We start from the raw sequence: 13,636 nt of genomic DNA on the forward strand, positions 1-13,636 counted from the left end.
GAGGATGTGTTTAGTGGCTGTATAGTGAAGGTCTTCACATGAGTCTTCCGCAGGGATATGAACCTGTGGAAAAGAGTCACAAGATGGATAATGGTGTTTTGTAGTTTGGGTGGATAGCAGACATATACTTTTGGAGAGGTGGAAAGATGTTCCTTAATTCCAGGCATTATGATAGGTAGTCAAAACCCTAGCAAAGTTTGATTTTAATATGTTTCAGTATGGGGTGATGACAGATAATGAGGGAAGGGGGATGCCCTTTACTGTTGCCCCAGGGTGGTGGTAGGGGTGGTTGGAGAATGTGTTGATATGCCAGGGGAGATGTGTTTGCGGACAAGGTTTGGATCATTGTGCCTGTCTGTAAAGGTGATAATGAATCTTTCAGTATGCTAAGCAAAGTATTGCTCATTTCTGCTGATGTGCTGTCAATTGGTGTTCTAACTGTATGAGAGACATTATTGTGGAAGGGATCATAACAATCAAAATGGAGTTACTGCTGACAGTTTGTTAACTTGACAGGAATGGAGGTTTATGTGGAGGCATCAGAGTCGTGGAACCTATTTAAGGGAAGGTGGCATGCTGGACTCGGGAGAAGTAGTTGAGACTAGGGGATCCAGTGTCTAGTCACTGGCTCTAGATCATGTAGATATTACCAATGAACCTAAACCATACAGAGTGCACAAGTTTAGGTAAATCAGGTTTCCTCTTGGTTCTCATATTAGAGTGCCATGCAGACCAACTGCTATGTAGAGGACCTGGGTTCAGTTCCTGGTAGTACCTGGAATTTTTTGTTGGTAGAACTGGAACAGGTACTCAGCCTCATTATGCCAAATGAGGAGCTACTTTAGAGAGAAGACGTGCCTTACAGGGTCTGTGAATTTGGCAACAGCTGGGAGAGAGGTGTGCTGACCCTAAGCACTTCTATTCTGTATCTAAATGACAATTAGTAGATGATAACTTGGCATGTGGTTGGTGCTGAATAGCTAGACAGCACTAGCATTCCCTGCAAATTGGTGTAAGTGAATGGCAATAGGTACTTCCTATTATACCATATATCAAGGTTTTCCCCATTCCATTTGCCTATGTAACATGGAAAGGATGACCACTTAAACACCTCACAGTAGGCTCTAATTAATGCAATTTTATCTGTGATCCCTACGAATGCAATATTTAAGGGGCTGCAATACATTCAATTCCTCACAGAAAAAGGGTTCTTGCAACTTTAAAGCTACTCTTTCAGGGAATTTTTGGCATTTACTACTCAAGAGGAAGTATTTATCAGGAGAAAAAACTGGTGTTCTAAGGATTGGAGCCTGGAATGTCAGATCCCTTAACCGGGCAGGTAGGTTAGAAAATTTAAGAAGGGAAATGGATAGGTTAAAGTTAGATATAGTGGGAATTAGTGAAGTTCGGTGGCAGGAGGAACAAGACTTTTGGTCAGGTGAATACAGGGTTATAAATACAAAATCAAATAGGGGTATTGCAGGAGTAGGTTTAATATTGAATAAAAAATAGGAGTGCAGGTAAACTACTACAAAACAGCATAGTGAAAGCCATATTGTGGCCAAGATAGACACGAAGCCCACGCCTACTACAGTAGTACAAGTTTATATGCCAACTAGCTCTGCAGATGACTAAGAAATTTATGAAATGTACGATGAGATGAAAAATTATTCAGATAGTTAAGGGAGATGAAAATTTAATAATCATGGGTGACTGGAATTCGATAGTAGGAAAAGTGAGAGAAGGAAACATAGTAGGTGAATATGGATTGGGGGTAGAAATTAAACAGGAAGCCACCTGGTAGAATTTTGCACAGAGCATAACTTAATCATAGCTAACACTTGGTTTAAGAATCATGGAAGAAGGTTGTATACGTGGAAGAGGCCTGGAGACACTGGAAGGTTTCAGATAGATTATATAATGGTAAGAGACTTAGGAACCAGGTTTTAAATTGTAAGACATTTCCAGTGGCAGATGTGGACTCTGGCCACAATTTATTGGTTATGAACTGTAGATTAAAACTGAAGAAACTGCAAAAAGGTGGGAATTTAAGAAGATGGGACCTGGATAAACTGACTAAACCAGAGGTTGTACAGAGTTTCAGGGAGAGCATAAGGGAACAATTGACAGGAATGGGGAAAGAAGTACAGTAGAAGAAGAATGGGTAGCTTTGAGGAATGAAATAGTGAAGGCAGCAGAGGATCAAATAGGTAAAAAGACGAGAGCTAGTAGAAATCCTTGGGTAACAGAAGAGATGCTGAATTTAATTGATGAAAGGAGAAAATATAAAAATGCAGTAAATGAAGCCGGCAAAAAGGAATACAAACGTCTCAAAAATGAGTGACAGGAAGTGCAAAATGGCTAAGCAGGGATGGCTAGAGGACAAATTTAAGGATGTAGAGGCTTATCTTATTAGCAGTAAGATAGATACTGCCTACAGGAAAATTAAAGAGACCTTTGGAGGAAAGAGAACCACTTGCATGAATATCAAGAGCTCAGATGGAAACCCAGTTCCAAGCAGAGAAGTGAAAGCAGGAAAGTTGGAGTATATAGAGGGTCTATACAAGGGTGATGTCCTTGAGGACAATATTATGGAAATGGAAGAATATGCAGAAGAAGATAAAAATGGGAGATATGATACTGCGTGAAGAATGACAGAGCACTAGAAGACCTAAGCCGAAACAAGGCCCTGGGAATAGACAGCATTCCATTAGACCTACTGATAGCCTTGGGAGAGCCAGTCCTGACAAAACTCTACCATCTGGTGAGCAAGATGTATGAAACAGGTGAAATACCCTCAGACTTCAAGAAGAATATAATAATTCCAATCCCAAAGAAAGCAGGTGTTGACAGATGTGAAAATTACCGAACTATCAGTTTAATAAGCCACGGCTACAAAATACTAACACTAATTCTTCACCGACGAATGGAAAAAACTGGTAGAAGCCGACCTCGGGGAAGATGAATTTGGATTCCGTAGAAATGTTGGAACACGTGAGGCAGTACTGACCTACGACTTATCTTGGAAAATCAATTAAGGAAAGGCAAACCTACATTTCCAGCATTTGTAAACTTGGAGAAAGCTTTTGACAATGTTGACTGGAACACTCTCTTTCAAATTCTAAAGGGGGCAGGGCTCAAATACAGGGAGTGAAAGGCTATTTACAATTTGTACATAAACCAGATGGCAGTTATAAGAGTCGAGGGGTATGAAAGGGAAGCAGTGGTTGGGAAGGGAGTGAGACATGGTTGTAGTCTCTCCCCGATGTTATTCCATCCGTATACTGAGCAAACAGTAAAGGAAATGAAAGAAAAATTCAGAGTAGGTATTAAAACCCTTGGGGAAGAAATAAAAACTGAGGTTCAATGATGACATTGTAATTCTGTCAGACAGTGAAGGACTTTGAAGAACAGTTGAACAGAATGGATAGCGTCTTGAAAGGAGGATATAAGATGAACATCAACAAAAGCAAAATGAGGATAATGGAATGTAGTCTAAGTCGGGTGATGCTGAGGCAATTAGATTAGGAAATGAGGCACTTAAAGTAGTAAAGGTGTTTTGCTATTTGGCAAGCAAAATAGCAGATGAGGGTCGAAGTAGAGAGGATATAAAATGTAGACTGCCAATGGCAAGGAAAGCGTTTCTGAAGAAGAGAAGTTTGTTAACATTGAGTATAGATTTAAATGTCAGGAAGTCGTTTCTGAAAGGAAGTCGTTTCTGAAAGTATTTGTATGGAGTGTAGCCATGTATGGAAGTGAAACGTGGACGATAAATAGTTTAGACAAGAAGAGAATAGAAGCTTTCGAAATGTGGTGCTACAGAAGAATGCTGGAAGATTAGATGGGTAGATCACATAACTAATGAGGAGGTATTTAATAGAATTTGAGGGAAGAGGAGTTTGTGGCACAACTTGACTAGAAGGAGTGACTGGTTTGTAGGACATGTTCTGAGGCATCAGGGATCACAAATTTGGCATCGGAGGGCATCATGGGTGGGAGTGTGGGGGGGGGGGGGGGGGGGTAAAAATTGTGGAAGGAGACCAAGAGATGAATACACTAAGCAGATTCAGAAGGATGTAGGTTGCAGTAGGTACTGGGAGATGATTAAGCTTTTACAGGATAGATTAGCGTGGAGAGTTGCATCAAACCAGTCTCAGGACTGAAGACCACAAACATTTTCATGCCTCTTGCCAGTTCAGGTTTTTTTCCATTTCAGAGAATGCTCATTAATCAAAATTTTGGGCTCCAGTCAATATTCTCTCAATCATTTGGTACGGGTCAAATATCGAATCACAATTCTTGAATGGGCCACGAGTCTATAGTGAAGTTACAGCAGTCTATAGTCTAGTTTTACCCAGAATCCTCCCAATGAATGTTTGCCACCTGCTTTACCTACAATGAAGGCTGTGTGATCCATATTTCTGTAAATTTTAATGCCCAGGTATTCACCCAAGTTTGCCAATTTAAATTGTTACTGACACTAATCACATTATGAAGTGACGCATTTTGTCAACTGTGTTTTACATGTCTGAGCATTTGAAGTAAATTTTTAATCTGAACCACTTTATAAGATTTGAAACACTTATTTGTGCAGATTTTGACAGTTGTTAAATAACTAATCTCTTCCTCTTCAAAACGTCTAGTGTCACTAATGCCTCATATGTCAATATATAACTTGACTAGCGAAGACCCTGAGACACTTTCCTGCTGCACACCTGAAGTTTTACTGTTTCTTTTTCCAAGTTCACATTTGATGTCCTCCCTACCAAGAAATTCTCAGTACAGTTTCGAGTCACATAATACACCCCCCCCCCCCCCCCCCCAATGACTTTCAGTAACTTGTGAAAGAAACAAACGTGTTCAGATTGACAGCTTGTGCTGGTTGGTATGGGAGTTGTGTTTGCTCTCTCACTATGAGCACAGAAAATTTTCTACCATTCTGCAGTTGATTTATGTCTATGATCTAGTTTTTTGGGCTACCACTACCACTACCACTACCACTACCACTACCACTACCACTACCACTACCACTACCACTACCACTACCACTACCACTACCACTACCACTACCACTACCACTACCACTACCACTACCACTACCACTACCACTACCACTACCACTACCACTACCACTACCACTACCACTACCACTACCACTACCACTACCACTACCACTACCACTACCACTACCACTACCACTACCACTACCACTACCACTACCACTACCACTACCACTACCACTACCACTACCACTACCACTACCACTACCACTACCACTACCACTACCACTACCACTACCACTACCACTACCACTACCACTACCACTACCACTACCACTACCACTACCACTACCACTACCACTACCACTACCACTACCACTAAAAGAAGAGAGTTGCCTGTAGTTTCACCTGAATATTGTATACAGAACCCGATACAGATTCCATCTGGTCCTGGAATTTTTGTTCACTTCTAGTGGTTTCTGCCATTTTCAGAAACCATCTTCTTCCTGTGCAGCAAGACAAACTGGAGGAATTACTCTTGTCTCTTCCACAGTGAAAACCAATGAAAGGGGAGTAACCAGTTCTAGTTCTGCAAGTTCAGTTCCAACATCATCCACAAGTGTTAATAAAATGTCATTTAACTGATTGTGAAGACCAAGGATGGTTCTCTCTAACCTGTAGGCACTCCATTAAAAATATTTCACTTCTGTCAGTGTTTTTTGTGAGTGTAGACACTGTCCCACCCAGCTTTACCTAGCTTTAAGTTAAGAAACCTCTGACACAACAGTACTAGGTGCACCATGTTTTGACAGTTTTGTCATTAGTTTCAGCATAGTTGGCATTATTTCCCACCCACAACATTAACAGCTTTCTGAATTATCAGTTGTCATATCAGTGCTCATTAGTTCAACTCAGCACAATGACTGCAATAAACACCATGCACCATAACCATTGTTTGCCAGTAGTGTTCAACGAAGTAACTTACTATGAACCGAAATGCTTAGCACCACTGTATCAGTATGGATGATTTCATATAAACATATGCAAAATCACCACCTGAGCAGTCACAAATTTGCTCTACTCTGACCTATAGTAAAATCAGTAAAGTTTGTTAGGAAAATTAGATCATTGACTCAGGTGCCACCCATGAAACTTTGAAATCAGTACTGCTGAGAAGGCCTCGAAGAGCAGTGCTTTGTTCCCTTTGCTTTAGTAGTCAAGGTTATAGTGTAAAAACAAGTAAGAGAGAAGACTGAAAATTAGGAACATGCAAACCACATCTTTCTTGGGTCTAGTATCGGGCATTATTTGGTGGCATACTAACTATTTCCTCTCATCTTTTCCTCACTTATGCAGTAATTATACTGATATTTGAAATTCACAATTAAAAGGCTTCTCTGTTAGAAGGTATTCACACAGATGGTTGTGGGACATTGGCTGTTCAGTATAAAATGTGTGATCGAAACACCGTTTGACATCTAAATTTGAAGTTGTTTTGAGTAACATGTTTCCATGCTACATTACACTGTTTTCAGGCCCCATGACATGTGTAGGAAGAATATCACATTTTGTCTAGTAAAAATAGAGGGCTACCATTCAATGTTATCTGCAGATTCCTTAATACAGTAATCCCTTTAATCATTTGCCAACATTTGATGATCGGAAAGATCACTGTGTTAAGAAATCTACAGGTACCAGCATTGGATGCTGGCCTGTATTTCAACTGGACCACATGTGGCAATCTTCCTACACATCACCCAAGAGTCTGAAAGATGGCATAAACACGTTACTCAATGTAACAGGAGATTTAGATGGCTGAATGGTGTTTCAATTTCCTATTTTATATTTAAAGGATTGTTTTATCATCCTACTTTGTAATGGTGTCAAACATTTCATGTTAAAGGAAAATAGGCCAGGTTTGGGAATCTAAGATATTTGGAAAAACAGTTCAATAGTTTTTATTTTACAAAATACTTTTACAACAAATAAATTTTCCACTGATTTAAGAAATTTATGTTACATTAAAATGAAGAATCTGCACAGACGAAAATATTACCAACTTTAATACTGAAATTTTCTGAATGGCAATAAACTGTGCGTAGTTTCCATTTCAATACTGCTCACAATGGATTTAATGTTTTTAAATATGCTCCTGGGGTGAATATGCACCTAATTGTTGAAGGAACTAGAGATCACAGTATTTCACCTTTAACATCTATCACACAAACTGAGTATAATTAAAAGCTTTGGCTCTCTGCAAACACTGCATGAAGATGCTTAGTGACATGCATTAATGTTCCAGAACTTCTGATTTATGAACTTAACATGATATTTATCCTTAGATAAAATGAATACATTTTCATTACTATACTTATATACACATGTAGGTTAACATGAAATAATCACTGTTGTAAATGCATAAAATGCATTATCTTTAACATAATTTCTCTCTAATGCAAGAATTTATACCTCGCAAGTAATACATTTCATTTCATACAAGCTTTATGTGAAGAATATACTGGACACAATACAGTATACTGGACAATGCAATTACTTAAAACACAGTTCAATAATTATTGATTTTATATATGTTATCCAAGTAACTAATATAAATTAGATATATAGTATCAGTGTCCATTGGAGACTCAGTTTTTTCCATGTTTATGGTAAATCAGTTGCGCAGTGGGTCAAGGCTTTCAAGAGAGAAATCATCATTGCCAAAAGAAAGCCCTCTGCTAAAACCATCCTGGAACATAAGGAACCACCTATTATGTTGCAAGGGTCTACTGAACCACACTAACAGAAAAAATCAATTTGACAGTGTTAGTCTCATCTACCAATTTGTGATGAAATCCACAAACCACCTCTTGTCAGTGCATCAAAGCAACATTGCAGCACTGAATCACTTAAGGTTATTCTGATAATCTAAACTGGAATTTTTAAAAAAATTGTTGATATTGTGAATGATAGGAGGGAGAAAATTTCAAGTATGAGAAATTTTATGACAATATTTAACCCTTAAGCTAAACACCCTTCAGACTTGAGATATGAAGTTTTCTTACGTAATTGACCACAACTTTGCTAGTCCTTTGAAACAGTTTACAATATTTGACAGTGAACCTAAAACACTGGTTTAATAATGTGATTAACAGAAATCTTTTCATCTAATTCAATGCACAGCCATCTGTTACTATCAGCTAGTTACAAAAACTAAGCTACTTTAATTTTACTATGAAGTGGTGCACATCTGAGGAATGTGTAGATATTAGGCACTGTAATCCAGAAGGTAGGAATACCACCACCACCACCACCACCACCAATTTATGACATTAGGTCAGACCAAAGAACCTGTTACTAACACTTTATAATTATTTTTTTCTGTGAAGACAGAACATTAGGAGTTAATTTTCCACATTCACTATACTGCTTTTAACTATTTTGCAGCCAACCAATATCTGTACAATTTCAAAATAAAGTCAAAATTTAGCACTGCACTTTTATCAGTTTTGTGTAACTATCCAAATTCATGCACTTTGTGAAGCTATGTTATCTGACCATAGCTGACTGCTACCTTCAGTTACTACTTTTGATATTTTTAATTAAAGTAATTAGTGTTTCTTATGTGGCATTCCAGGATCAGCCAATATGCAGTGGACTTTGTAAATGGGTAAGAAGTATACACAAATAAAAGATTTCAAGAAATCTAAATTTCTTTTAACAATTGTAAAAAATGAAATACGTAAAGTAACACTATGTTCCAAAATTTGTACAAAGATGAACAAATTAGGGACAATTTGACAGTCCTAGCAGCCACAGACTATCTTTAAATTTAATATCTAAATTTATGTAGAGTCAAACATTTACTCAGATTCTGACAAATGAGGAGACAATAGTGTACTAGTGATTGCAGCTTCACACATTCCAGATGGCACCAGAAGTATCTCTAGCTATGTCAGTGCAGGAGTGGGAGGCTGCAAGGATCAGCACTATGACCCACCAATCTGAAGAATAATCACTTTTGCTATTGTCAGAATCACTTTGAAATATTACCATCTTCTTTACAGATCTAATGATGTCACTGGAATTGTCCTCCCACCATAAATTCTGATTCACAAAGTTGTGAATATCTTTATTCCCACTCAACTAAATGATCACATCAATAACCTCTAAAACTCTTTCAAATTATTTCATTTTCTTCCAGTTTCTGAACAGGGACATCTCTACAAGAAGGTAGAACTTAAAGACAAAAATAAAAGTAATTATTTGAAATATAAAATACCACCAAAATGCTAAATAAGCCAGAAGTGCATTAAGGCAATCTAGTCTGATACCTTGGTTATTGGTGTGAACATTGAAATGCATACAATAGTTTAAATATATTTCAGGACAATGTGTCAGGAAGAAGCATTATCTCTGGATCCAACTTTAACATATAGCATGTTAAATGTGGATCATTCTGCAATGTGTTAGGAATATGTTCTTAGTGGTTGACTAGAAACTACAGTCAGTAGTCCATAAATGTTCGATTTCAATTTTGCTGCATGAAGGTGGGAAGATTTCTGTCCTCAACATTAAAGAAAACATTTTGGAGCAGCTGATTAGCAGGACTGCAGTAAAATTAAGAACTTCAGCACTAAACTGAATGAATTCCACAGACACTTCTTAATCATTTCTTTGCTTGTGTTGGGAATGACAACTTTAAATAACACTTGCAGAGAGACTTTTTCGTTTGGAATTACCTCCATTTGGTTAACCGACTTGCAGACTTAAGTATCTCACAAGGGAACACAGACTTGTCAAAACATTTTTCTTCACTGTTAAATTTATAAAATAAAATCAGGAGGCCTATGCACAATTTTAGCTACAAAGTTACAAGAAGTGTGAGTGAAATTTTTCCATGTTTGGACACTGCCTGTTTTGCAGGCTAGTTTGATTCCTTCACATACATTGAAGTGCACAATCCATCCAAAATTTTGCCACCCATTCTTAACTGTGGAAAATTGAGGAACAGACTTTCTAAGCCACCTCTGCAATGTCACAAATTTTATGACTATGCTGTGTCTCCATTTTATTTATGCTTATGCAAAATCGTAAGAATAGTTTAAACTTAAGTTAATTTAGTTCACCTTTACATTATTTAACAGTAATGAAAAATTTCTGCAGTGTCCATGGCAGCACTGGACCTGACAGATTTTCGGCTTGCTTTCTCATTAATTCTCAAAGCCAATTTCCACCTGACACATCATGATGATCTTACTACATGGTTACAGTTTACATAGTGTTCAAGGAGGCATTAATGCCCAATATTAAATACCTTCATTTCCAAAATGCGTTTGTCTATAAGCCCAATTGCATTCTCTAGCTCCTGCTGGGAAGTGCCAACATTGCTGGTGCCACCGAAGTCTCCCATACCAAATGGGTCACAGGCAACAGGTGGGTTTGGACTGGAGTGGGGTAGTACAGTACCAGCTGGTGGTATGTGGCTTTGTGATGCTGCAGGATTGAAAGGCGTGGAGCCAAATAAATCTTCTTTAAAGATGTCCGGTGAACCATTGTTCTGAGTGAACACACGACGTGGTACCTCTCTAGCTGCCTTCGGTGGTGGTGCCACTGGAACATTATTTTGAAATTGTTACAGGAAAATCAGATAGTAAATTACATTTTATGATAAAGGCTACCACCACTAGTTAGTGACCATGGAACTGTAGTTAATACAGGACAGACAGGCAAAACTGATTCTAAAATTGCTGTAGCCAGCGTTGCCATAGTTGCGTAATTTAATATATTTTACTATGCACTGCTCTGTATTTCTTTCACTGGAAGTGTGCTGCCCTAGAATCCACACATGCATCATATTAGGACACCTGTCTTAGTCTTTTTCAGCAGCAGTCAGATTTTCATCAAAGTGGATGTGCCCAGTTCACAACAGAGGAGGAAATGCAGAGGAACACCTGGGCTTTACTACATTAAGCAGGTTCAACTGGGCACAAATTGCAATAGTTATGCAGAAATGAGGCTTGCACAGAATACATTAGTGCAGATAGCTGCAAATTAGATGGCGTGACAACTACATTACTCACACAATGGTGGAGGTGAAGATGATCCATTCACAGGCTGCTCATGTGCTCGTGGATTGAAGTCTTCTATTTCATCTAGTAACAGACCTTCCAATTTCCTCCCAACTGCAGGTTGTTCACTGAAAATTTTTTAAAATTTCTAGTAAGTGGAAAACTTATTGCATTTGCAAAAATTTTATTACAAAGGAAAAAATTTTACCTCATGAAGTCATCTCCAAATGATGGTTTTGGAGCTTCAAAAGCCCTTGGTGGTACTGGTGGTGGCTGTAGTGAACTTGCTGATGGTAACTGAGGAGTGCTGCTGAATCCATTACTTGAACTAGAGCTGAAGTTCAGCAAGGCACCGTTCTCCTTAAAAGGAAATAAAAATTTGCCATAATTCAACAATTTTTCAGCTCTGCCATTTTCATCATCTGTAGTCTTCAATACTCTATAAACTGAAGTTTTTGCAAAACTCCATACAACTAAGGCATTTAGCCAGTTTTTGTAATATCCCCAAAGTTTATTGCTTTATTACTACTTTAACACAGAAGCTATCCTTAGTTTGTCTTATTAGCAAATACTTTTTAATTGCACTTCCAAACATTAGAATTTCTTTCCTTTTTCATGGGAAACAGCACACTTCTGCCAATTTTTAACATTAGTGAGGAAACTTCAATTGTTCAGAAATTTCTGTTCTGATTGAACCACAAGACATTTTTCTGAATGCACAAGTATAAATTATTAGCTTACTATTTTTACTAATTATTTACATGTACTAACTTTAAAAGGCATTTCATTCCAAAAAATTGGTATAATAATTTACTGCAAGTCTTTTCTGGGGTGTAATATGTACGGGCTATCATTCCCTGTGTGGCTACACCTGAAATGAGTGAGGTTAAAATTAATTCACCTGAAGAGAAATTTAGGAACCTTATTCAACTGCCCCAGTTCAGTGCAAGAAAGTTACTCCTTGTTAGCAATTAAACAGCTTTTTCCACACTTTTAGCCATGAGTTGGGGAACTCAACACTTCATCGATATAGAGATGTTAATTTTGTCAAAGGATGCAGTAGTAACTGCAGCAGAAAAGCAGTAATAACATTTCTGTTTACCAAGTTTAAACCAGTCAATTACTCAACATTACGATGCTAATTATTTTTTTCCTGTCCAACTATTTTGGCTGCATGAAACTGCTCAGAATTTAATTTATTTCTTTAAGTTAGTAAAGTATTCAAATTTCCTCTTAGTGAAGTCAATTTAATAATTAATTAAATGGATAATTAAGCAGTTGACAAACTAAACAAAACTTAAGGGAAGAAAGCGAAAGGCCACCACTTAAAAGTTTATTTAGGTGAATTATCTTCTAGCCATCACTGAAAACTACCTTATAATATACCAGGTGCCAGTGATGTGCATATGACATTACAAGCCGAAATGTCTAACATCACACCTAGTGCAAGACTGCAAATTATCAATTTTGTTTACAACCAGCTTCATTAAATAGTTTTAAGCTGTATTTTAAGAAGGAATGTCATGTTTAGTCAGTTAACAACATTAATGACAGCCTCCATTTAACTGACATTTTTTGAAGAAAAAATGACTTATGTGCTACAACTTACTTTGTTGTCAGTGCTCTGTACAGATGCTAGAACTTCCACTTGTGACATTTCAGGTGTGGGTGAGCTTGCTGAACTTGAGCTACTGTTGGAATGGTTTACTGTAAGTAAGTCACTTATTCCATTCTTCACCATGTATTCCTCAACATCACTCTGAAAAAACTTGCAATTTTTAATGATTTTAGACCAAGGACAGTTTCAGAATTATGTAAAAACTAAGGCAATACAGTTTCACTAGCAGGTTCCTCATTATTTTGGGCCTATAAAAAGACTTCTAATACTGACACCTGAAGAGTTGATTTTTGTGTGTTACTGGAAGCAGCATACTAGAGAGCCCTTTAGTGATTCAGTGATATTAAACCAGTTAACAATGGGCAGGGAAAAAAGAAGTCTTTAGCACTCACTATGACAATATACCTCAATAACTGTACGTAGAACTATGAAATGAGTATTTTGGTTGGTAAATTTATTGGAAGTACACCATTTGATGAATATGCTTCTCTAGAAGAGAATTTGGGCACAGTATGTCAAGATCATGTATGAAAAATGTGCACTATATTACAATAATTTGTAAGTTTTATGGAGAGAATTACAGCAGTGGCAGCCAACCACCCAAAGTCAGTACATGCCACCTTAACAGTTTTACCATAGTTTCCTTGAAAAATCATTTTCAGCAGCAGTTTAGTTTACCTTAGTGCACTACTGCAGTTGCTTTACAAGCATCTTTTTAGTAGCTAGCACACTGCACTGTTTCCTTGCCTCTACAGTTTTCTGCAGTAAGGTCTATGGAACGTAAACATCTGAACATGAATTTTCTATGCATTTCCCAAGTTGAAATGTATCACTACTAGCTCAAGTAGATCTAATTTTACTTCCCATTCAACAGTGACTGAAGGGTAACACTGAATTCGTTTCTCCCTCATTTTCCATCAGACCACTTTAGATCCAGCTTCATTTAACTG

The 13,636-nt window shown here is 37.7% G+C and overlaps 1 protein-coding gene across 4 annotated transcripts in view; it reads right to left on the bottom strand.

Moving 5' to 3' along the window:
- Positions 1-6,942: 6,942 nt before the first annotated feature.
- The window catches only part of LOC124722916 (PTB domain-containing engulfment adapter protein 1-like), a 144,519-nt gene continuing 137,825 nt past the window's right edge, over positions 6,943-13,636 (bottom strand). For all 4 annotated transcript variants that reach the window (XM_047248069.1, XM_047248067.1, XM_047248068.1 and 1 more), the window contains exons 7-11: positions 12,678-12,827; positions 11,277-11,428; positions 11,081-11,196; positions 10,315-10,610; positions 6,943-7,746 (exon numbers count right to left, since the gene is read on the bottom strand). In XM_047248069.1, coding sequence (XP_047104025.1) covers positions 7,672-7,746; positions 10,315-10,610; positions 11,081-11,196; positions 11,277-11,428; positions 12,678-12,827 — 789 coding nt within the window. In that variant the 3' untranslated portion in view covers positions 6,943-7,671. The remainder of the gene's footprint in view (positions 7,747-10,314; positions 10,611-11,080; positions 11,197-11,276; positions 11,429-12,677; positions 12,828-13,636) is intronic.

Source organism: Schistocerca piceifrons, chromosome X (assembly GCF_021461385.2).
Source record: "Schistocerca piceifrons isolate TAMUIC-IGC-003096 chromosome X, iqSchPice1.1, whole genome shotgun sequence".
Classification (NCBI taxonomy): Eukaryota; Metazoa; Arthropoda; class Insecta; order Orthoptera; family Acrididae; genus Schistocerca; species Schistocerca piceifrons.